Source organism: Heptranchias perlo, chromosome 27, assembly GCF_035084215.1.
Source record: "Heptranchias perlo isolate sHepPer1 chromosome 27, sHepPer1.hap1, whole genome shotgun sequence".
In the NCBI taxonomy this organism is placed as follows: Eukaryota; Metazoa; Chordata; class Chondrichthyes; order Hexanchiformes; family Hexanchidae; genus Heptranchias; species Heptranchias perlo.
Window position 1 is genome coordinate 27,605,094 of NC_090351.1, and position 26,393 is coordinate 27,631,486.

The window sequence follows — 26,393 nt, forward strand, 5'->3', positions numbered from 1 at the left end:
GGTTCTTTTTATGTCTACTATGATAAGCTGTTAAATTAACACTGCCTTGTGGGCAGCATTGTGAACAAGAGACTAAGCTTTACTGGAAACGAAGGGGATGGCAGCAAATGTCAACGCAAGCTTAAATATACGTACAATTTACCAGCCTACTGCCCTGCTGTCTTCTTCTGACTTGTTGATGACCTCTTTTCAGTCAGAAATGAACACTGCAGCACCATATTCTGACATACCTATGGGGATTTTCTCCCCTCCACCCTTCTGAAGGCAATGACTCAGGCAGGGCAGAGTTCCACAGGCACTGGCAACCCTCCAGTATTTTGCTAGCTGCTTATGCTTTATGTTTAAACTCTGAAAGTGAGTTTTAATAAGCAGTTCCATTAGGATGGGCAGGATTTTACAGCCAAATCTAATACTTCCCTCATCCACGCATCCATTTTTGAGCAGATGTCACTGGATAGCAAACAGGAATTGTAACTCTGGCTAACTTTTTCCCCAGTCACTCCAGGGTCACTGAGATAATTCTATCACACCCATTGCTGTCTAGCTGAGATCAGCTATGGCAGCATAAATCAGGAATTTAACTTGACTAATTTAAGCTGACATGCTAATGCAGTACTGAGGGTATGCTGCATTATTGGAAGTGCTATCTTTTGGATGTGATGTTAAATCGAGGTCCTATCTGCCTCATCAGGTGGAAGTAAAATATCCAAAGGCACGTTTTTAATGAAGAACATGGAGTTCTCCCAGTGTCCTGGGCAACACTTATCCCTTTACCAACACTGCCAGAACAGATTATTGCTGTTTGTGGGACCTTTACTGTAAGCAAATTGGCTGCTGTGTTTGCCTGCCTAATAACAGTGACTATAAAAGTAATTTATTAACTATGAAGTGCTTTGGGATGTCCTGAGGACATGAAAGATGCTATATAATGCAGGTCTTTCTTTCTTGAGCCCCTCACACTACACATTAAATGTATTCATTGGGCCATCAGGGAAACAATATGGAGATAATTCAAAGACTAATGAGCAGAAGGCACGATGAAGTAAAAGCCATGATAAATTTATGAATATAGCTAAATTGTCTCCTCAAACTTAATGAATCATTATCAAAATGACATGTTAGGAATTGACGGTATTTTCATGTTTTTTAGAACTCACTCCCCTAAAGGCAGTGGATGCTGGGTCAATTGAAATTTTCAAGACTGAGATCGATATATTTTTGTTGGGTAAGTGTATCAAGTGATATGTTGCATAGGCGGATAAATGGAGTTGAGGTACAGACCAGCCATGATCTAATGGTGGAACAGGCACGATGGGCTGAATGGCCTACTCCGGTCCCTATGATCGCAGAGGCATAATCAGACAAAAATGGATGCTGAGCTAAAGAAGAAGATATTAGCTCAGATGTCTAAAAGCTTGGTCACACAGGTGGGTTTTAACAAGGGCCTTAAAGGTGTAGAGAGAGGTGGAAAGGCAGAGGGGTTTAGGGAGGGAAAGAAAGGATTCATAGCATCCCCAAAAGCTGAAGAGTACGTCATATTAAAATAGATACAAGTGCCTGTATTTTTACATACACAACTTATAAGTCGAAAAATAACACACTGAAGATTCAGCTGAGTCAAACAACCCTCCACCATAGCCTGAACAACTTTAGGTGGGTTAAGTGTCGGTTAACCAGAGATGGTTTCCATCGGCATGGCACTCATAAGCAACATTCCCATCAAAAAATTTACAGAATCATAGGATTTTATCAAAGAGTGGTTTAAGTGCTTTGATACAGGGTATCAGTTTACATTACTTGGCGCTGTGCAGGCGATGCTATTATTAGAAAAAAAGATTCCGGGACAGGGATTAAATACTACTGCAAGTGTAAACTTTGACAGTACTGACTCTCCTGCTGATATACAGGGCAGCCTAAGTTAGCTAACAAAAAGGAGAGGAATACCAATGTATGGGCCTAGTTTACACGCTAAATAGGCCTAAAACTAAAGTTTCAATGTTAACAGGTCCATTTCCTGAGGACGGGAAAAGATCGTAATTGTACAAAGGATCCCGATACCGCAAGGATTTAATGGTTTTCAATTTAATTTTGGGATTCAAGCAATGCTGCAAATTAAAGAAATATTTCTTCGGCTTCGATTTTTATCCGAGTTTAAGTAAGCCTTTCATTCTATACATGCACAAACCGTTTTGACTGTATCGGGACATGTTACGCAAATTTTAATCAGTACATATATGGGTAAGGACGGGAAGGTCAGATGATGTCTTTTACCATCTGCACTTTCAATTATAGGTTGGTGTCTGGCACGCGTTGTCAGTATTCGGTCCGATTAGGTCGGGAGCTGTGAGAAATGGCAGAGAGACTGATCCTCGCTCTATTGGCCATCTCCACGGTCGGGGTGGCCCGGGTCACGGGTAAGCAGCGCTCCTGAGGGGGTTTGCTCTTTATTGTTGCTTCAGGTGTGTTTTTAGATCAGTGATGGAGCAGGTTTACAGCAGGTGCACGGGCTTTTACTGTAGTAGCCCGGTTGGTACACCAGCCCTGCACTCGGTACACTGTGGGGTTTGTTATTAATGTCAATGGGGTAACAAACCATAGAAAATTTCAGAGCTCTTTATTGGTGAGCTATCTAGCGACACGTAGCTTGTATTTAGTTGTGGATACAAGTTGCAAAAGTGTGAATACTGCTCGTTCCTAAAAGAAACAAAACTTTTAATCGAGCACTTTATTGACTGCAATGAAAAAAAATCTATATCAATTATAAAGTCCAACAGTTCCAGTACTAGTTCTACAGTCACTGGTAAAATTGTTAAGGGTTGTTGTACCACCCTACCACTCCTTATTAGGGTAGGGGTTTTGTTATTTGTAGTGTTGACGTGAGCCTTTTGCACCTGAGGTTCCAGTTACTGTGCTAGCTCACCAGTTAACTATCAGACAGGGTATCTCACTTGGTGTATTGTACCAGTTATTAGAGAGAAAATGTTATGTATCGGACTTGTGCAATTTTAATTTTAACTGCACTTTTTGCCATGCTATTTGACTGTGGATAAGCCAATTACATGACTGAACTTATATTTTTGTATAAACAGTTTAAATCCCATGTTGCTATGTCCTTGTTTGTCAGAAGCCATGAAGTCACTTTGCTACTGCTTGGTAGGCAACTGTGGATTCTGATTGGGCTTGAGTGAATTCTGCCCTTCATCTCTTGTCTCATACATACAGAGTTGTATTACCACTCTCTCTCCCTTGTATATATGTCCATTCTGTATCCTGAGTTCATCTCAAATATTAAAACGCACAGCAAATTGATCTGGCATTTCTTTTGTGAGGCCATGCTTTGTCATTTTCAACAATTTCAGATTTTAATCTGTTCAACTAATTTGTCTAATCTTAGTCATTCCAACATCAGGGTAAGTAATGCAACATACTGACGGTTTTGATCTCTTTTTTTTGTTTCCATCAGTGTGTCAATTGATTTGACTTCCTCACTATCATCCTTTCTGACCATATGAGGTAGATATGTTCTGCTTGGCATATTGGCAGAGAAACCTCTCCTTGCCTCACTTGTAGACAATTGTCATGTTTCAGGATTTTTAACTGTTTGGCCTAGGAGGAATTTTGGACCAATTTTATATTAAGAATAGTCAATTTATGTGGCTTTGCCCACAGTGAGTGTGCAGTATCCAGTTAAATCCATTGTTTCCCATCCACCGTTCTTATGCCACCACTCTCCCTTGAAGTGCTGTTGAGCTCAAGTTGTGGGGAGTTGACTGATGCCTATGACATGTACTGTGTTGTTACCTATAATATGTCCCAAGTGTGCGAGCACTATAATGTGCACCTCAATATTCATGTGAGCCCCCAAAACTTATCTATTGTATGTCATCTCCCCAAACGCCCCATTTACAGTGGATTTTGAAGATTCGCATCTCCCTTAGATTTGCCCTCCCAGTAATGCTGAGCATATAATCTTTCTACTAATCAATAAATTTGAAAATTAACTAATGATTTAAAACTGATATAACAATTTAGAAACTCATCAGAATACTGATTTAAAACTGAAGAAAGTTTTGAAAAACAGGCAAAATGAAATAGAGGGGAGGAATTTTTTAAAAAGGGAGGAGAGGCTGGGAGACCTCATGTGTATAGTCACTTCCCTCTCTTCCTTTAAGACGCTCCCTAAAACACAGCTCTTTAACCAAGCCTTTGGTCAGCCTACTTTTTTTCCTACTTTGGCTCGACATTCATTTTTATTCCTCAGACATCTGCGAAATGCCTTAAGACATTTTTCTCTGTTAAAGGTGCTATTTTAGTTGCTTCTGCTGTCATGACCACCATCACCACTAACCTCTTCTAGATGAGGTATTAGCCCAATTTCTATTAGCCTGTTTGGCTGAAGTGGATGTTAAAAGGTCCCATGGCACTTTTTCGGGGGACAAAAAACAAGGTGTTGTTTAAATTTTACAACCTTCCGGACTCAACATTGATTTCAATAACTTCAGATCACAACCACTGTTCCCATTTTTTTGGACAGCATGTGCTAGTAATGGTTCTGCTGTTGCCATTTACAGCTCCTCTAGACCCATCTTTTGTTTCGTTACTTGTCGTATTACCACCCTCCTTGACTTGCACCATCATCCCTTCTGCCATTTAATCACTCTTGCCCTCCATCCAATCACAGACCTTCCCTTTTGTTCTTTCTTCCCCCCGCCCGGCTCTCTGTACTTGTTTAAAATTGTTAAGTCTTTAACTTCTTCCGGTTCTGAAGAAAGGTCATCGACCTGAAACGTTAACTCTGTTTCTTTCTTCACAGATGCTGCCTGACTGGCTGAGTATTTCCAGCATTTTCTGTTTTTATTTCAGATTTCCAGCATCTGCAGTATTTTGCTTTTGAAGGAGTTGTGTTTCCAGGCCAACATTGATCCCTCAACCAACACTACCAAAGCAAAATTCTTGCTAAGAAGGGTGACATGATTCAAATGCTTACAAGATGCTTTTCTTGTGAGAACACAAAAGTAGCTCCAGTAGGCAAACATCCACACTCAGTGACCGAGTGAACAAACATTAACTGGTCATTCAACTCATTGTTGCTGGTGGAATCTTGTGTGCAAATTAGCAACCACGTTTGCCTGCATAATAGTGACTGCACTTGAAAAAGAAACTCATTGGTTGTGCAGCACTTTGAGATGGTATGCGGATGTGATAAAACACTATATAAATGCAAGTTTGTTCTTTTTCTAATTTATTTACTGATGTGCCATTCAATTTTACGCTTTTTAATTTGTGTTTGGCTGCTAGGTGTGTCTCATTTTATCCCAGCATGTGATTGGCATTGTACTGCACATTTTTGCCATAAATTGCACGAGTTTCATTGACCTTATGAAATCACAGTGGTTCTGAGGAAATAATCAGATTGCACCCAGGTTAGATTTCCATGTAGGTATGACTGAGAGTATTTGACAGGCTAAACCATGTTGTGTTTCCACTGGAAGTAGAATTTTCTGCTGAGCAGTGTTTAGTAAACTAGGTAATAAATCTGTCTCCTTATGTTATGTTATTCTTTGGTTGCTAGAAGCTGCTGGGAAAGTTGGAGCCTATTCTGCTGGTACTTTGACAATATAATGGGTTATTATGCAGAGGGTTTTTGCTGTGTGCCACCTGGACTACCTTGCATACTTTGTTCAAATGTTGCATTATCATCTTGATCTGTCATCTCAGGACGATGTCACTTCAGTATTGTAGAACGTTTTAACTATTCTGCACATTTTGTTTCGATCAACCAGGTGCCTGACACATACAGAACCCCACTGCCTTGTTTGAGTCTGAGAAACCTGCACCCATCTGTAGGGCTTCTATTTGCCCAAAATGGAGTGCAAGTGCTCTCCTGATGGGGGCCATTTTTACTTACCCAGTGCAGAGAGTTTGGGTGCAGGTTGGCAGAGCCAAGGTTTAGGAGCCCTTAAGTGTGAAGGGGTACACTGTAGTTTAACTAACTAAAGCCACGCAGATTACCTGAGTCCCTCTTGCTACCAGTCCAGCTAGGGCTACCCTACACATTGGTGCATTGACTTGCAGGGGTGACACTTCAGTATAGTACTGAGGGCGTGCTGCAATGTCAGAGTTGTTTGTTAGTAAAACTTTAAACGAAGGCCCTGTTTGCCTGTTCGGGTGAATGTAAAGGATCCCATAGGACTTTAAAAAAAAAACAGGGCGTTTTCCCAGTGTCCTGGCCAAAACTTATCCTTTAACCAACACCATTAAAACAGATTAATTGGTCATTCAACTCACTGCTATTAGTAGGACCTTACTGTGTGCAAATTGGCTGCCATATTTGCCTACAAAAATAAGTGCCTACACTTCTAAAGTAATTCATAAAAAGTAAAGCACTTTGGGACATTTTCAGGATATGAAAGCAGCTATTTAAATGCAAGTTAATTTTTTTTTCTCTTTTATATCCAAATCCTTGCTATATACCAGGCTTACTCATCAGGGACTTTAACAAAGATATTTGCCAGCTGTAAGACTGACACTGCCTCCCCCAAGTACTCAGTAACAGGTTGGTGTGGGCAAGAGCCCCTTCCCAGCCCCTGTTTTACCATTTTGCCCCAAATCCATTTCACAGCTTGACCTTGGATCTTGTCCATGGACCAGAGGAAGCCTTTCATGCCTAAGAGCCTTGAACCATTAAGGAGAACTGTTAGGATGTAAGTCTTTAAGCCATAAGCTTAATAGGTTTAACTTGCATTGTGTTTTGCTGTCATTGAAGAAAGATCAAAGTGTCCTTAGTCCTTTCTCACTGCAGTTTTGGAGGACTGTGTCCAGTGAGCGGAATGACCACCAGGCCCCCAGATTCCAATATGAATCAATAATTGGTCATTTAGGCATTCAGACTTCCACCTTCAATTCTACATTTGTCTGGTATACTTCAATTTACAATTGAAGCTCTATGAGCGAGGAAGAATTTTGATTGCTCACCTATGGCATGCCTTGTTCTTTTTGGGGGAGAAAAAGGCCAAACTCTTTTGCCCATTCACATTGCATTTCCCGCACCCTTGGTTCCTTTGCAAACTTAATGCTGCTTAAAGCAACATATTTGTGCATGTCCTTATTCGAATGCTATCTGTACTAGTCAAGGCCTAAGAATGCAGTCGACAGTGAGGCCTTGTGTATCGAGATTAGGGACACCTGATACACGTGCAGCAAAATCTCAGAAATGTTGTTCCTTATGGAACTTTCTTGATGTTCTGTCTGAAATTCAACAGCATTCATGAACATAAGACAATTGCCTCAAATCATCTGGGGCCCGCTTCCCTGCGTAAATGCTGTGATACATCAGACTACGGCCGCTGGCTGATTCCCACCCAACCCACCACCTCCTCCGGAAACAAATAGCAGGGGCCAGATTTTGCAGAAAAAATAATGGCATCTGAACAATGCATGCCGTTAGTAATGTCAGCAACTTGTGACGAGGAAGAGATAACCCGCAAATTGCGACTCGCCACAAGTTGCTGGCCGATTCGTGCCGCTCGGCCGTTAGCTTTGCGAATACGGCATCTCGTGTTTAAACTCCCACGTGATTTTCATGAAGTTGCTGCAATTGTACATTATTTGCCCATTAAACTCACCACAGACCACCGCACTGTCCTCGTGGAGACAAAGTCCCGTCTTCACACTGAGAATACCATCCAACGTGTTGTGTGGCACTACCACCGTGCTAAATAGGATAGATTCAGAACAGATCTAGCAGCTCAAAACTGGGCATCCATGTGGCGCTGTGGGCCATCAGCAGCAGCAGAATTGTATTCCAGCACAATCTGTAATCTCATGGCCCGGCATATTCCTCACTCTACCATTACCAACAAGCCAGGGGATCAACCCTGGTTCAATGAGGAGTGTAGAAGAGCATGCCAGGAGCAGCACCAGTCGTACCTAAAAATGAGGTGCCAACCTGGTGAAGCTACAACACAGGACTACATGCATGCTAAACAGTAGAAGCAACATACTATAGACAGAGCTAAGCGATTCCACAACCAACGGATCAAATCAAAGCTCTGCAGTCCTGTCACATCCAGTCGTGAATGGTGGTGGACAATTAAACAACTAACGGGAGGAGGAGGCTCTGCAAACATCCCCATCCTCAATGATGGCGGAGTCCAGCACGTGAGTGCAAAAGACAAGGCTGAAGCGTTTGCAACCATCTTCAGCCAGAAGTGCCGAGTAGATGATCCATCTCGGCCTCCTCCCGATATCCCCACCATCACAGAAGCCAGTCTTCAGCCAATTCGATTCACTCCACGTGATATCAAGAAATGGCTGAGTGCACTGGATACAGCAAAGGTTATGGGCCCTGACAACATGATGGCTGTAGTGCTGAAGACTTGTGCTCCAGAACTAGCTGCGCCTCTAGCCAAGCTGTTCCAGTGCAGCTACAACACTGGCATCTACCCGACAATGTGGAAAATTGCCCAGGTATGTCTTGTCCACAAAAAGCAGGACAAATCCAATCCGGCCAAAGTGATAGAAGGTGTCGCCGACAGTGCGATCAAGCGGCACTTACTCACCAATAACCTGCTCACCGATGCTCAGTTTGGGTTCCGCCAGGACCACTCGGCACCAGACCTCATTACAGCCTTGGTCCAAACATGGACAAAAGAGCTGAATTCCAGAGGTGAGATGAGAGTGACTGCCCTTGACATCAAGGCAGCACTTGACCGAGTGTGGCACCAAGGATCCCTAGTAAAATTGAAGTCAATGGGAATCAGGGGGAAAACTCTCCAGTGGCTGGAGTCATACCTAGCACAAAGGAAGATGGTAGTGGTTGTTGGAGGCCAATCATCTCAGCCCCAGGGCATTGCTGCAGGAGTTCCTCAGGGCAGTGTCCTAGGACCAACCATCTTCAGCTGCTTCATTAATGACCTTCCCTCCATCATAAGGTCAGAAATGGGGATGTTCACTGATGATTGCACGGCGTTCAGTTCCATTCGCAACCCCTCAGATAATGAAGCAGTCCCAGCCCGCATGCAGCAAGACCTGGACAACATCCAGACTTGGGCTCATAAGTGGCAAGTAACATTCGCGCCAGACAAGTGCCAGGCAATGACCATCTTCAACAAGAGAGGGTCTAACCACCTCCCCTTGACATTCAACGGCATTACCATCACCGAATTCCCCATCATCAACATCCTGGGGGTCACCATTGACTAGAAACTTAACTGGACCAGCCATATAAATACTGTGGCTACAAGAGCAGGTCAGAAGCTTTGTATTCTGCGGCGAGTGACTCACCTCCTGACTCCCCAAAGCCTTTCCACCATCTACAAGGCACAAGTCAGGAGTGTGATGGAATACTCTCCACTTGCCTGGATGAGTGCAGCTCCAACAACACTCAAGAAGCTTGACACAATCCAGGACAAAGCAGTCCGCTTGATTGGCACCCCATCCACCACCCTAAACATTCACTCCCTTCACCACCGGCGCATTGTGGCTGCAGTGTGTATCATCCACAGGATGCACTGCAGCAACTCGCCAAGGCTTCTTCGACAGCACCTCCCAAACCCGTGACCTCTACCACCTAGCAGGACAAGAGCAGCAGGCACATGGGAATATCACCACCTGCAGGTTCCCCTCCAAATCACACATCATCCCGACTTGGAAATATATCGTCGCTCCTTCCTCGTCGCTGGGTCAAATTCCTGGAACTCCCTTCCTAACAGCACTGTGGGAGAACCTTCACCACACGACTGCAGCGGTTCAAGAAGGCGGCTCACCACCACCTTCTCAAGGGCAATTAGGGATGGGCAATAAATGCCGGCCTCGCCAGCGACGGCCACATCCCATGAACGAATAAAAAAAAAGTTAAATCTAGTAATTAACAGCGTATGTACCCTTTTAACAATGTGATAATTGTTAATAACTGCCAATCAACCTCTCCTGCCCAGAAAGTAAACTATCACTAGTGTGGAGTCTCATTCCTTCAGGTTATGAATTGTTTTAGGAGATTTTAAAAATGTCAAATTTTTAATTTTAATATCTTTTTCCTTTCTGTCTCTTTTTTACTCTCTCTTAATCCAATCTTTCTTTCCCACTCTTTATTTTTCTTTCTGCACTTGATTTGACATTGAATTCACCCACTCTAATTCACCCTCCATCTCAGTCCTTCCTCTGTTTATTTCTCAATTCTTAAATCTCATTGGTTAAGGGGATACACTGTTTCTCTCGTTTACCAAGGACTCAGATGCCCTGTTTTTCTCGCTGCGTCCTTATCAGTTTGCACTTCCAGCAACTTGGTGGGCAAAAAATGTTAAAACCTAAACGTGCACGAACAAGTCTAACTAACGGGACAAGCCGTGAGATGCCCCGCTCCAGCAAAATCTGGCCCAATATGTTTTCCCTTCCGCTCCTGGCCGTTGGTACCTAATTACCTATTTTTGAAAGTTTTTATACATTGTGTGTAATTGGTCATTTTTATTCCTGCTTTTCCTGTTTTGATTTTTTTGCTTCACTATCTGTTCAATTGTAATTTTCTGTTTTATGAATGTGAAATTTGAGCTAATTAGGTGCAAGTTTGACATCTATATGCAATATGTTCCTGAATTGAATGTCAAAACACGTGTAAGTGTCTATAATATATTGAAGGTCTTGTGTTTGGCAGACACATACAATCCATATTCATCTTACTTATGTTGCAATTTTTGAGTCATGTTTTTTATGTCAACATTTTCTAATGGGAAAAGCCAAACATTTGCCTCTCCTACTAATTGCAGATCTCCTACATCTAGTTAGGTGCTGTTGTTCAAGTCATCCAGGTGTGTTCACCATCGTTTCTTCACATGATTTTCTATTTTTTTTATTTGGCTATTTTTGAGTGTGCAATTTTTGGGGGTTTCTCATCCGATTTATCAGGATACCCATGGGTAAGAGTGGTCTCTTTCCCACCAGACCCATTCACAGCCATCCAATTCTTATTTCAGGCTTCGGGGGATGGCGTACCTGCTTCCCATCCGCCAGGCCTCTAATCCCCTGCATAGTGATTGACTATGTGCCTTCTGACCCACCAGCCTGTGATATGCCAATCCTCCTGTACTTCTCTCGACCCCACTTTCCCCCTTAGAGCTCTGCTCCAAGTGTTTGATCAACATGCTAGTTAAATCATCACTGAGCTCTTTACAAACGCATGTGTGCACCTGAACAATATCTTACATCTGTGTACGCTTCCCGTGTCAACTTTTCCATTATAAATTCCTTCATCCTCATTTCCAATGGAAGTTGCTTATGTAAACTTGTCATGCTGTGATTACACCTTTCTGCTAGTGGTGATGTTTTAGTACTTTCGTTTTTCCCCTGCAGCTCCCAAGCCTGTACAACAGGGAAACTTCAATGCTCCAACCAACTCTCTCTTTATGCTAATATAAATTGATGGAAATTTTGCTATTTAACTATATAAATATTATCAATGTGTGTATATGTATTTGTGATTAGCAAATAGAGTGAGGAAAGCAATGGTGGTAATGGTAAGAGGGATCAGGACACAGGATAGTGGTAGAGGAGGAGATACAGGATTGAGAGAATGGGAGGACTGGCAGAGTAACAAAAAGGGGGTAGATGCAAATGGAGTAAAGGAAGAAGGAAGGCAGTAGACTATGGTGAACAGAGAAAGGAGGCTCAATTGGGGAAGCAAAAGCAGGGGATAGGAAGATGGGAAAATGCATGAAGTGAATTGCAGCTGAATGGAATGGGAGTACGGAGGAATGGGTAAAGGCTGATTATGAGTATTGGCAACAGATGACCAAGAGTGAGCAGTTGAAAGGGAAAGAAGTCACAGATGCAGTGTCAGCACAACAGTGGTGAGAAGGCCATGTTGTTGTTACGCAGAAAAGGTAAGGGAGGAAGCAAGAAAGATGGTGGGTGGTGGGGGGGGGGTGGTGGGGGTGCGGAGAATACAAATGCAATTATAGAGGACTGAAAGCCATATTTTCGCCAGTGGAAAATACAACTAGCTTCTTTCCCTGTTACACCATCTTGCACACCCAAAAGCTAGAAGAAAGGGAAAAGGCAGAAGATCACTGATACACGAGAAGAGAAACACAGACAGCAGCAGCAGAGATGACCAGAAATGGAAATAAAACAAAATCACAAATGAGCACAAGACAAAATAAAAAAAGTAAACGAGGAGAGATGTAGTCAAAGAAGCAATACGAAGACAACAGAGACGGGTAAGATACTGTATATTCAGACTTCCTGTGAGACTTTCTTTGGGTGATCAACTAATACAGTATTATCTCTGAGTGCCTTAAACTAAGAGCCCGTTTTCACTTCAATAATCTTATACAGGCTTTTTCTTTGTCAATGCAGGCAGCACAACAAAATCTGCCCTGGTGGGGTCCGTTTAGCTGGACATAGAGATGGCAAAACAGCATATCCTGCAACTGAGCATCACTACAGGAGATCTACTAGCCTCTCTGATATTAAAGATTGCTCACAGGGCATGTTATCACATACTTCGTGAAATGTCTTTGTGGAACAATGTACTGTATTTTTGTAACCCCTTTTGTGTCACAATTGTAGTCAAATTTATTCAGAAGTCTTAATTTAGAAATTGATGTTACAATCTTCTTGCAGTTGATTTGGGTCATACACAAACATCTTCCACTTCAAACATATTTCCTGCAGCTGACTGCCTGATGTGCAAATTTATTTATTGGGAATCACGCTCAAATAGAAATGAGAGTAGAGGAGCAACAGGCTCGCGAGCGAACCAATCAAATTGCTTAACCGCAAATTTCCGAAGCTTTTGTCTGCTTTTTTTTCATTAGTTAAAATTATTAAATGTCCTAAACAAAGTTTTAAATTTAAAAATGAGAAAACAATATTTCATAATTCCAAAGATCTAGGAGTTTGTACAGGTGCTGGCACGCTGCAAATGGCCAGCAACTGTCTTGGTTGGAAGTGGAAATGCTGCATTTTTTAGGTTTACAGCCCCTCAATGCTACCATGGCCTAGCCCCCTCAATATTGCCAGGACCTCATATTTGTCTCAGTGCTTGCAAACTTTTCCTAATGCTGTCAGGCTCCTGGGCATTCCATCTCCAATGCTGAAGCACATGGCTATCTCTTGAGTAGTGTTACATCCTTGCATCCTATCCATTGCCATTATATCTTGGGATCCTACACTTCATTGCCACCAGATCCCAGTAATCATCCAGTAAAATAAACCTTGCGTTCCATCTTTTGATGCTATCTAACTCCTGGTTCATCCTCCACAAGTACTGTCGTGCCCAAGAACCCCCGCCCCCCCCCCCCCCTACAACAGTATCCATTTCTGACTGGGCACCATGTCACATATTATATATGATCTATCTCCCTATTCATGCTTCATGTTTTATTTCATCTTTGCCTATCTATATTAGATTTAGACCATCACAATTTTATAGGAGGGAATCCTGCTAGTTTAAAGGAAGGGCCAAGCTAAAACAAAAAAGCAGTGTATTTGAAATGGCTGAACAAATCAAAGAAGTGCAAGCAATATAAAAAGATGTCAAAAGACATGGAGATAGATGAAACTTAATGTACCAATTAATCTCTGATGTTGTTGAAAGGGAGATTGGTTAGTGAAAGTTAAAACTATGAACGTTTTGTTTAAAGGTGACTGTGGCAAACCTCCACAATTGGAAAATGGCTCACCAAATGATGAATATATTTCTCTCACCTCATTTCCTGTGGGTGCCAAGGTGAGATACAGATGTAACCCAGGTTACATGTTCCAGGAAGGAAGTTCAAAACCTGTTACCTGTAAGAATGATTCAACTTGGACACCATTACAGGCCATTTGTGAACGTAAGTAATCAAAGTAATTTTATTCTTCTCCCCTCCCCATATTGTTTCCCCTGTCCCGTTCTCACCAGAAGGAAGTGACTTAGCTGGAATGCGACTCCATGGATGCGAGTAGTTTTCCAATTCTTCATCCAAATGTTTGTTCTTGCATGTTACCCAGTGCTCCCCAAATCTGTTGGAAAGGTTGCTGAAATTCTGCATATTTCAGCTTATTTTATTAGTGAGAAAATACCAGACCAAGGTCTTAAAGGAAATAAATCCATAACTGGTATTACACTAGAGCTGGAGCCCTCCATTTGCGATAGCTGCTAAAAACATCTCTAGACTCACGCAGTGGTAGATTTTTTTTTAATGTTGGCTAAAGCAGAGCTGTCATTGTGGGATATTTTACCTTTGAAATGGATCTTATTTACTTGGCCAAAACTTTGAAAATAAATTCTATAATTGGGGCAACCTGATACTCTGGACAATTGTATACCAGTTTAATATATGTTAAATTTCTATGAATTGCATTGGAAAGGCCTAGTGGAGATTTGCAACATCTCTACCTTTTCCCATTTATTTTCTCCTGTGTAGCAAGAAACTGCGGCAATCCAGGGGAGATTCTGAATGGGTATTATGAGGCAACAAGTACAACTTTTGGAAGTAAAGCTACATTTTATTGTGACACAGGGTGAGTATTCAGTACACAAATAGCTAAAAGATTTTGTTCCTTTTAATTTCATTTAAGGTGCAGTTACGGCATTTCCATGTTGGTACAACAATGCACCTTAACACCAGCCTAAGAAGGTGACCACTTGTTTTACTTTTTATTGTAACTTGGGGTGCATTGGTTACACAGATTCCTGAATGAGGCTCAGTTGATTCCAGTGAAGGGTTATGTTTTTCATTTTGTGATTAAGGCTGTCTCAGTACCTCCGTTCTGTTGCAACAATGCACCGTAATCCCAATTAAAGAAGGTGATCACTTCTTTGCATTTCTGATGACAGCTATCCGTCTTGCTCTGAGTGGGGCTTCAAATTCAATTCCCAACTATCGGGAATTTTGTGGATTTATTCCCACCAGTAACTTGATTGCCTAATTATGGATAGTTTGTGCTGTGAACTTTCATCCACTGACGGCTGAGTTGAGTATGGCCAACCTCCTGTCACCTGGGTCCCTTAAAATGGTTATGAAGAGAAGACATTTAATTTCTAATTGATTTCATCAAAATGCTCTATTTATACCAAGCCAGCTCTAGGAGCAAGTGGCACCAATATCCTTCCTATGAGTCTGACAAAAACCGTACACAAATGCCATGACCAGCACCTTGTACAGCAATAATGCAACCTTCTGATTTGTAATCTCTTCATCTGGTAATATAGCCCAACGTTATGCTCTTTACTGTACCAAAGTACTGTATTGATAATTTCATATATTTATGCACTATAATTATTAAACATCTTCCTCAATCACTTTGCTGGACCATTCCCATTTAGCTTTAAACTTGATGAGTGATTTTTGTTTTGGCTTTCTATTTATTTTTAGGTACCATATGGTTGGTAGGGCCTACCGGTTGTGTACAGCTGATGGTTGGGATGGCCAAGTCCCAATATGTGCTCGTAAGTTAAGGTTCTATGTTTCTTAGAAGTTTGACTCCTATTGGTGCCATACCAGTATTAGTGTTTTTATTTATATATGTAGATTTTCTGTCGGGTACTCGTGGTAAGTTAGTGGATACTCTTACTGTATCTTTATTGTAGCTTTTCTTTCTCCTCTCTGACTGTATCTTTTCTGGTTTTCTCCTATTTTCTTTCTTTCCCTCTTTTTAAATGTTCTTTTCTTGTCTTTGCTCTCTCGTATCCTCTTCAATGGGAGTTGGTGGGTGGTATGCCAGGGAAGATGGTATTTTGTGATGGTGGGAAATATGCAGACAGTGTTGTAGACTGGTAGGTCGTGGATGCCTTTATGAGCTGCAGGACACAGGCAGGCGGATGGATCCAGGTTGCAAGCAGCTTTTTCTGATTGCAAAAGCAGGTTGACGGGTGGAAGGAGGGAGAGGGAAAAGGCAAGGAGCAGGAAGGCACAGGTGCATGCGGTGGGAAGCAGTAAAAGCGAAATGGCACTGCTGAAGGCTTAGAAAGAATGGTTAATTGGGGCAGAGGGTTGTAAAGAGAAAGGGGACAGGGAACATTCTGTCCAGATTTGTAGGCCACTGAGTCATGGATTCCTTTTGGGCTGCAGGTCAAAGCCGACACGTAGGCCTTGTCATATATTCTGCTGGAGACTGGAGTGCTGGTAGGAAGGAGAAGGAAAGGTGAGGGGCAAGAAAGCACAGGTGTTTGGGATAGGAGATGCTAGGAGGCAGAGGGAAAGAATAAGGGGGAGGAAGGGACAGGTTCTCAGAGAAAATTGAAGGCTAACCCTTTTGATCAAGCAAGGCATTTTAATTCACCTGATGGGGAAGAGTCCTCTGTAACAAAGTCTCAAGCTATTTATGAAGAATTATTTTATAATTTTGTTGTGCATAGAATACAGAGGAAATCCCAAGCCTGTTTTCCACCTCCCTTCCTCCTCTGTCTGCCAACCAGTGACAGATTTTATCCTTTTAATTGCTACTTCAGATTTTGCAATCCTATGATTTTTGTCATTCCCCACGAGGCAGGTCAGGAACCTGCTCCAAGCCAGGGTTGATCCTAAATTCCCGCTTAATCTTGTGCTTGGGAGTGGAACTGAATAAACTTCCAGAACAGAACCAAGTTTTCTTAATTTAAAATAAAATCAGAAAATGATGGAAAGGCTCAGCAAGTGAGGCAGCATCTGTGGAGAAAGAAACAGAGTTAACATTTGAAGTCGAGAACCTTTCGTCAGAGCTGGTCAGTTTTGGCCAGTTCTAACGAAAGGTCCTCGACCTGAAACATTAACTCTGTTTCTCTCTCCACAGATGCTGCCTCACTTGTTGAGCTTTTCCAGCATTTTCTGTTTTTATTTCAGATTTCCAGCATCTGCAGTATTTTGCTTTTGACTTCTTAATTTAAAGTTGGTAAACTTTCTAGTACTATGATTCTCCATCAACAATCTGCTTGTTATTAAAAAGTTATTGTGCCATAACTCCCATGTTTCCAGCCGTCTGCAGTCTTTGGAATTCTCTACCCCAGAGGACTGTGGATGCTCAATTGTTGAGTATATTCAAGACTGAGATCGCTAGATTATTGGACACTAAGGAAGACGAGGGATATAGGGATAGGGCGGGAAGGTGGAGTTGAGGTAGAAGATCAGCCATGATCTTATTGAATGGCGGAGCAGGCTCGAGGGGCTGTAAGGGCTACTCCTGCTCCTGTTTCTTGTGTTCTTATGTCTGACCCTATTCGCAGCATTATGACTTCTAAAACGGAGAAAGACAAGAGCAGAAACATGAAGGCAATAAGACCCCCCCCCCTTTAAGTTACGTATCATCTTGATTTGGACATATTGATGTTTCTTTTTCATTGTGGGTGAAAATGCTGGAATTCCCCTCCGAATGTCATTGTGGGATCACTATCACCTCAAGGATTGCAGTAGTTCAGAAGAATACCCACCTACCACCACCTCAGGGCAAGTAGAGATGGGCAATAAATGTAGCATTGCCCATATACTGAGAATAAATTTTTTTTAAACTCTATTTCCCGTTTTTTCTCCGCCCCCCCCCCCCCTCACCCTGCTGCCACCAGAAAAGCTATGTCCAGCTGTGATCAGGTCTTTGCTGTGGGTTTTCGGGGGTGACGGCGGTGGAGAGAGTAGAGTGGAAAAAGGCGATAAGAATGCTCATGTCCTACATTGTGCTGCAGTGTATTGGTTCACCAGTATGCTGTGTTACTGAGCTGACTGATTTTAATCTATGAAGATAAAGGTTTGATCTGACAGTCTGTTCAGAACATTAACTGAATTTTATTTTTTCCCAGTTGTTACATGTGATGATCTTCCAACTATTAGTAATGGGATCACTCCAACACCACCCAATGCAGAGAACTGGGAATATGGAATGGTAGCAGAATATTCATGTATTCGTGGCTATACGTTAATTGGTGCAGAAGCACTTACTTGTTTAGAAACTGGAGAGTGGGACCAGCCCCCACCGGCATGCAAAGGTACTTAAGTACAGGATCTGAATGTTTCAATTGCCCTTTTACAATTAGAGTTGAGAAACAGGAAACGTGGTTAATTAATACTTAAGTGTTCTGGTGTCACAATACTATTTTTAGTCAACTCTATCTACAACCACTGATATAATCATATGCATGGTTTTATAATAATACTTGAAATGAGGGGGCGGCTTCTGGCACAATCTAAACTTTTTGTTCCTCCATTGATGTTTTTGTCTCCTATAAATTTGTTTGAATCTAAGATCTTGACCTATGAAAACTCCCTCCAAGCTGCAATGCTTAACTTTTCCAATTCCTAATTAATCCTGTGCTTGGGAGTGAGAATGAATAATCTTGCAGAACAGCGGTAACTTTTTAATCTGAAGTTGGTAAAATTCCATGATGGTGTTTGTCCCACTAACAATTTGCTGGTTATTAAAAACAAATGACTAATATTTGAAGTATACTTCTGTAATATGTCATATTCCTGTTGATCAACAATGTGACCTTATTCTCCACATAACATGTCGTACAATTTTGTCTAGCATCAGTTAAGTTAACGGTATTATAGATCCAATCCGAAGCTATGGTACCAAATGAAGGCATACTTTTATCTGAATATTTTTTGATACACATCAAGTTGATGAATGCTAGTGGTAGTAAGCTGAAGCATAATGTAATTAAAATTTCCAACTTTAGTTTCTCAGCCTGCCCCCAAGTTGGCAAAGATCCGAGAGCAGATCATAGCACCGGGTCAGCAATCCCACAGGACGATGGGGTGGGAGTCCATGGTGTCCCTTCACCCCCCGACTCATTTAATGCCTCTGGCGGTTCTGTATCTACTACAGGCAGAGGTCAAGCAGCTCTCAGTTCAGCAGCTTCAAAAGTCAGGAAAAAGTGGGGCGATCCGGTTGACCGAGTTTCTGCTGCCCTGAGATTTTTGGGCTTTCCTTGGTGGGTGGGGGAAGGGCAGGGTTGTGGGCAAATCTGCTCTATAGTTTATATTTTGTGTATCTCAGGTTGATTAAGATTTTACATTTATGTTTTTTTAATCTCCATTTTGTTCCTCAACAACTCTACTAACAGCCACTTATTTAACCATATGCAATTTTTTTTTGCAACATCACCCAAAATGTTGGAGAATTTAAGCTTATCTTCACTATATTTGGTATTTTTTACAAAGTACCTTGGTTTGAATCTCAGTACGAAGACTTCCTCCAAGCTGTAATTCTTAAGCCTTCCTTTTCCCACTTAATCATGTGCCTGGTAATAGGCATGAATAAACTTGCAGAACAGAACCAAGCTTCCTCAATTTAAAGTTGGTAAAGTTCCTGATATAATTTTCCCTTTACAAATCAGCTGGTTATTAAATTTCAAATATTTCAATTTCAAGTATGCTTTTGCTACCATGGAAGAACCTCCATGTTCCCACTCATCTGTAGTCTGATCCTATTCCCCAGGCAGGATGTGTTGCAATTTTACCTAGTACCAGCTGTGTTAGTGGTGTTCTTGATCAGTTCCCAACAAATACTACCTTTTAAAGGCATACGGTACAATATACTCTCATATTTTTGGTTTCCTGTCTAGATGTTAAATACCAGTGCTGGGGAATGGGACACATTTCTACTTTTTTCACCTAGTGTTTTTTTCATGATAGGCTTGTGTCTGGTACACAAAGACCAGATATGGTATAAAGCTCTCTTTGCTCTGTCCCAACTTCAGAGGTGAGCTCCTTCTGCACCAGGTTGAATTTTTCACTGCCCAACCAACCCAAGTTCACACCGTTATGTCCTGCACACTAAAGTGTACAAATTGTCATTGAAACTATGGTTCTTCCTGATTGTTTCATCTTTCACATCCAAAGAAATAATTTATTATTCAAATAAAATTGAACTACACTGTCTTATTAAGACTTTACAACCTCTCAAAGCCATATGATCGATCTTTCGGCAGAGGAGAAACTGCAATAGCATTTTTGCTTCAGTTTGTAAGCAGTGCATGAACTGGAGCTGGAGCAATTACATCTGATATGCATTTTTGCTTTCACAGTTATTAGCTTCTGTAAAGCATTTATGCTGGACAGCTTTTCTGATTTCACTTCTGACTTTATTTTGTGAAAGCTGTGATAATTCTTCAAAATGTTTTCATTCATTAAGCTGACTAGTGCCAATTCTGACACCTGATTATTGCAATACAACAAATATCCTAGAGGATTTTGAATTGGTGTAAAAGAAGTACTTGGCAATTTATTTGGACTGAAGACGAGCAAATATTTTGGGCCAAACACTAAAATAAACAGTGCAGTAGGGACGGAGGATGCGGTCAATGTTCTAGTTGTGCAAATAGAGAAATGTATTGCCTATTGGGGGAAAGAATGATCAACATAGATATAGATTGAAAGCAATAGTATTAGCACAGGGAGACTTTTAAATGGACCTAGGAGTGGCAGTAAACTTGTTGACATCGATGCTGACAGAAGCATTTTTTTAAAAACACAAACTGTTCGGATACTTGGTTTAAATAGTGGGGTATAAGTCTTGGAGGTCGCAATGCACTGATGGACCACACTTGGATTATAGTTTGTATTTGGAGTATTGCTTGTATTTGTGGTTGCCACACTTGAAAAGAGATAAATGTAAGGAATCTTACAACACCAGGTTATAGTCCAACAAATTTATTTTAAAATCACAAGCTTTCGGAGATTATCTCCTTCGTCAGATGATTGAATGAAAAGGTTCTCAAATCGCATATCTTATACGATGTTGGGACAGCATCACACCAATCAAAAGGTGTCGTTGTTATTCAAACAGGCCAGTCACGGAGAACAGCACGTCCCAGTACACTCGATATACATTGTGTCTTTTACACAGGCAGGCAGAAAGAAACTCAAAATGGCAGAGAGAGAGAGAGAGAGAATTTTAAAAAACATATGATTGGTGTGATGCTGTCCCAACATCGTATAAGATATGCGATTTGAGAACCTTTTCATTCAATCATCTGACGAAGGAGATAATCTCCGAAAGCTTGTGATTTTAAAATAAATTTGTTGGACTATAACCTGGTGTTGTAAGATTCCTTACATTTGTCCACCCCAGTCCATCACCGGCATCTCCACATCATGAAAAGAGATATACATGGATTGGAGAGGGTGCAGAGAAAAGCAGCAGGTGTGATCCAAATGTAAAAGGGATAAGATTTGAGTGAGGATTAGAGAAGCTTAAATTCTGCAGTTTAGTGAAAAGGTTAAGAGGTACCTCAGGTACATGTGAAGTATTACATGGTATAGATAAGGTCAATCCAGATTATTGCTTCAAGCCAGTAGGACCACAGGACATAAATTGAAGTTAGTGAAAAATAATTACAGATCTTATAAATTATTTTTACTGAAACATTTGGCGAAATCTATTGGTTAAAGCTGTGTGCCTAAATTTTAACCCAGAAGAACGGGTGGGTTGGAAGCGGCACAGTAAAAATTTTAAAAGTCTAAAACCCGACCCTAACCCACCTCCAACCTGCCCACTTCTGGTTTTAACGGAGGCAGGGCAAGGGCAGGCGACCAAGCCATTCTCAGGAGGCAGGTCAGTCACTGAAAGCTTTCAAGGAGGCTGCGGGTGGCCATTTTTACAGCTTTTTTATTTTTAGCTCCTGGGGGCCAGGATTCCTTGGCCTTCTACTTCACGTCACGTGAGAGGAGGTGAGAAGGCCCGAACCAGCAGGTAAGTGCCTTTATCGCACTGCTTGTGAGCCAGGAGGAGCAGGAGTGCTTTCCCCAGGCCCAACAAGCCTACCTGCAGCGAACCCCCACCACAATCTCCAACCCTCCCCCCAATGATCTCCAACCCACCTGATGACCCCCAACCCCCCCGATAACTACCAACCCCCGATAACTCCCAAACCCCAATGACTCCCGTCCCCCCGATGACTCCCAACCTGCGATGACCCCGACCCCCTCCCCGATGACTCCCAATCTCAACCACCCCCCCCTCCATGACTGACAACGCCCCCACCCCAATCTAAAACTTACCTTCTCGCATCTGCTTCCATCCTCTTCTCCTGTCCGACTGAGGCCAGCCTATCAATTTGGCTGGCCAATCGGGCGGGAAACTGACAAAAAAAAATGTCTTTATGTCAAAATCATAAGAAAGTCTGTTTCTCATCACAAAATTCCCCCTCCGTTCTCCACCCCCTCCCCCCAATCACCGTCTTCCCGGCTCCGTGTCAAAATTTAGGCCGTGGAGTCAAACAATATGGTGGCTGGAATACTATGTGATCTTTTCTGATTTTTCATTGTTTTACTTAGTTTAGAAGTTTTTTTTTGGTATATTCCACTCTGCATAATTCTAAAAGAGATTCTCAGCCTTTAGAACCAGCACAAAGTATTTATTTCTGCTAATTATCATGAGCTCATATGAGGAGGGCAGCAAGGCTGAGTAGCAGTTAAGATGAGCTTTCTTCCAGTATCATATAAGCTATCCAAAGGAGATAAATGCATTGCTCTCCTGTCAGTTGTTGAATGTCAGCGTCCTGAAATGCCTTCAAATATCCGTGTGGTAGGATTTGGACCCAAGTACAAATATAGGGAGTCAATTCCCTATCGCTGTAATGAAGGTTATGAAATGGTTGGAAAAAGCGTAATTGAATGCAGTGAGAATAACACCTTTGTGCCTCCACCACCTACCTGCAAATTATGTGAGTAACCATTTCGAAACTTAGATTAAGTGAGTGGGCAAAACTGTGGCAAGTGGAGTTCAATGTGGGGTAGTGTGAGGTTACCCACTTTGGATCCAAGAAAGATAAATCCGAATATTTTCTTAATGGTGAGAGATTAGGAACTGTGGAGGAGTAAGAGCATTTGGGTATCCAGGCGCACAAATCACTAAAAGCTAGTACACAGGTACAAAAAGTAATCAAAAAGGCTAATGGAATATTGGCTATTAACTCAAGGGGGCTGGAGTTGTACAGAGCCCTGGTCAGACCCCATCTGGACTACTGCAGACAGTTTTGGGCACTGCACCTCAAGAAGGATATATTAGCCTTGGAGGGTGTGCAGCATAAATTTACCAGAATGATACCAGGGCTTAAAGGATTAAATTATGAGGACAGGTTACATAAATTTGGCTTGTATTCCCTTGAGTTTAGAGGGTTGAGTAGTGATCTAATGGAGGTGTTTAAAATGATAAAAGGATTTGATAGAGTAGATACAGAGAAGCTATTTCCTCTGGTGGGGGAATCCAGAACAAGGAGGCACAATCATAAAATTAAAGGTGAGTAAATAGATTTGAGGTACAGATCAGCCATGATCTAATTGAATGGCGGAACAGACTTGAGGGCATGATTGGCCTACTCCTGTTCCTCTGTTCCTATTAAATTCACGATGGAATTTAAAAAAAAGATTACATGTTTGAAGACATGTCATACTCGTGTTCCTAAGACCCATATTGACCCTAGTTGAAAAACCCATATTGCGGGATGTCAGTAATTTTGCAGAAACTGCACTATGAAACGTTCAGTCAGGGTGGACTGAAGTTCCGAGTTAATGTTGGCAGCAATAGTTTTCTGAAAGTGTTTCAAAGGCAACAATTAAGGGCATTATTAGGTGGACAGATCCAATTAATTGTAGTTGCACTGCTACAATCAGGTGCTAATTATTGACATGGGCATGTAGGGGCCGAGGGTTGATGTATTGTCATATTCTGGGATGGGTACGGGATTGAAAGATTGACCTTTTATTTGAAAGTGGGGGTGGGCTTGGGGGGTGGGGGGAAGGAGATAAGGCCCTTGTGTCAAAGGTAGATGGTGTTAAACGGAAGACTTCAGTGATGAAATGTGCTCTGATGTCACTTGCAGTAGTCATTATGGAATCCTCTGACTGCTGGTCATTGTGATGCTCCCCTCGATTTATTATACCTCCAAAATAGCTAAGGCTGCCTACCCAGCAATGTCCACGTCCAAAGCTTTTTGTATTGTGAAGTTGTGCAGGGCAAAGTAGGCTAATAACTACACATAACACACGAGCTGAAGCCTCCTGCAGAGCCCCTCCTGACCTCTTTATGTAGTAACATTGGAACAACACCAGCTGCACATTCCCCTCCAAGTCACACACCATCCTGACTTGGAAATATATCGCCGTTCCTTCATCATCGCTGGGTCAAAATCCTGGAACTCCCTTCCTAACAGCACTGTGGGAGAACCTTCACCACACGGACTGCAGCGGTTCAAGAAGGCGGCTCACCACCACCTTCTCAAGGGCAATTAGGGATGGGCAATAAATGCTGGCATTGCCAGCGACGCCCACACCCCATGAACAAATAAAAAAAAGTGTCCCTTTAAGACCCTGATGATCACCTCAATGACCAATCTTGTAGAGGCATGTGCCTCGTTGTAACACACCTCTACTGCTGTTTGGACCGCTTAGTGGAGTCATTATCCACGGGAGCACCTACAAGCCATCTATTTGATTTTCATCCCACAAGAGGTCAGGGAGGGCCAAATTTCAATGGATGAATGCATTGTGACAACTTCCAGCAGATCTTGCCTTGGCCTGTGGGATCCTTTGAATGTTGTCATACACAATCTGAATATTCAGGGAGCGGACGCTATTCCCGTTGAGGAGGTTGACGGGAATTTCTGTAGGAGTTCACAAAGCAATTGCACCCTGGACCTTGGGAAAGCCAGCAGTCCGGTAAAACTGGATGGTCCTACTTCACTAGGGGCTGAGGACCTTGGTTGCTAGTCCTGCTGCAGTAGATGGAAATCTGTCCTATTGCCTCTATGGTGAAGCACAATTTTCTTATACACATCTCCTCACTAAGGTCCTCATATGACCTGGTGTTGCCTGTGGGTAGCTAATATCTGATGGGGTTCATTCTCCTTAAATGCTGCCTGACTCTCCTTTGTTCCATCCTGTGCTGCTTTTTCTCCTCCTCCATGATAGTGGCGTATAAGGGAATGCCCATAAGAAATACTATACCTGCTGCTGTGAATTCCTCACTCTGGGTGGGGGATGGGGGGCTCACACCGTCAGAAGCAGTGAGAAGCAAGTCCAGATCTGTGGAGGTGAAATGCCAAGTTTATGAGGTAGCATGTCATAGGGAGAACAATAAACTGTTCCACCTTTTGGTTATGAGGCACAGTAGTGGAAATTGTACCCTTATAATGCAGCCATGTGTATGTACATTGGGAACAAGCTCAAGAAAGATTTTTGTGCACATTGAATACAAGTGGGTTAGACCCTTGTTCTCTCTTTATCAGCCATGATCTAATTGAATGGCACAACAGGCTCGAGGTGCTGAATAGCCTACTCCTGTTCCTATATTACCACATTGACAAGTGATTAGTTGATTATATTAATCTGCAAGTTAGCACCAGTAGTGAAAAATATATTGACCAAGAGAGGTAGAATAGTCATTGAGAAAGTTCATGAACACATTCTGAGAGCAAAATCCATGTTTATATGTCTAACCTCAAACTGTAAATAATCATTTTTAACTCTTTATACAGTACGTTCTACAACCATTTTTAAAGAAATGATTGCAATGGGTCATCAAGTCAACATCAAGGAAGAAAATATGATCAAGGCAAAATACCAACTTCTTGAAAGTGAACGTGAAATCTTTAGACTGAAAGAGAAACTTCTTGAAAAAGCAGAGCAGTACGTTGATGCAAATAATATTCCTTAAAAGTTCCTAAACTTTCTTTTCATAATTATAACTTAAAATTTAATCAATATCATGCCAGTTTACATAAATAACTTAGCAAAATTGTGTGTAACAAAATCTCAATCACTGTAAAGAAAACCCAGTTGAAAGATTATAAATTTAACCTGTTAAAATTGAATGCAATGATACATAATAGGATTGCTGTAATGCCAAATATTTGGGTTTCTGCATATTAACTGAGTAGGATAGGTGTGATGCATTTAATAAAACATGAGGAATATACAATGAAATATTTTGTTTGTTTCATACCAAAGCTTTATAAAAGCTTATAAACTTTACAAACTTATTAATTTCATTTCAGATACAAAAATTGTTCTCACGCAGATTATAACGGTGTTTGGCTGTATTCACAAGCAGATGGCTGTAATACAATAAAGGACAATTTTCCATTCCACCCTAAGTTTAGCCTATTCTGCCCAGCTCCTAGAACAAAGCTAGCCAGCAGCACAGTGCATAGACTGCCCACAATTTTCCATGGTTAGCTTATTTTAATAATTATTCACATCTGCTTGTGCAGCTTTATTTTTATGAAGAGAACCAGCCTAACGGACATGCAGAAAGTCTGATCAGCAGGTCAAATTTGGATGTGGGGTAAGGTGGAGGGGGGGTGGTGGGCAGTGAGAGAGGGAGTAGAGCCAGGCAGAAACGGTGGAAGAAAACCCAATGTGGAGTCACTAAATGTTTTTTTGTGGGTGAGTAATGGAGTGTACAGAACCCAACTCCCTGTTGATGACTGGCAGAATGGA

The 26,393-nt window shown here is 41.8% G+C and overlaps 1 protein-coding gene across 1 annotated transcript; it reads left to right on the forward strand.

The window, feature by feature from the left end:
• The first annotated feature begins 1,885 nt into the window (after positions 1 to 1,885).
• LOC137344707 (complement decay-accelerating factor transmembrane isoform-like) lies at positions 1,886 to 25,877 on the forward strand. The gene is made up of 7 exons (XM_068007837.1): positions 1,886 to 2,155; positions 2,293 to 2,414; positions 13,641 to 13,832; positions 14,406 to 14,502; positions 15,357 to 15,430; positions 17,750 to 17,935; positions 25,430 to 25,877. The coding sequence occupies exons 2-7, from the start codon at positions 2,351 to 2,353 to the stop codon at positions 25,606 to 25,608; spliced, it is 792 nt and encodes a 263-aa protein (XP_067863938.1). The 5' UTR covers positions 1,886 to 2,155; positions 2,293 to 2,350; the 3' UTR covers positions 25,609 to 25,877.
• The last annotated feature ends 516 nt before the right edge of the window (positions 25,878 to 26,393 follow it).

Excerpts from the sequence above, each read along its gene's own strand:
- LOC137344707 (XM_068007837.1), top strand. The coding sequence starts at position 2,351 with ATGGCAGAGAGACTGATCCTCGCTCTATTGGCCATCTCCACGGTCGGG. Across the intron at positions 2,415-13,640 it reads CGGGGTGGCCCGGGTCACGG|GTGACTGTGGCAAACCTCCA; the intron begins GTAAGCAGCGCT and ends TTTTGTTTAAAG. Across the intron at positions 13,833-14,405 it reads ATTACAGGCCATTTGTGAAC|CAAGAAACTGCGGCAATCCA; the intron begins GTAAGTAATCAA and ends TCTCCTGTGTAG.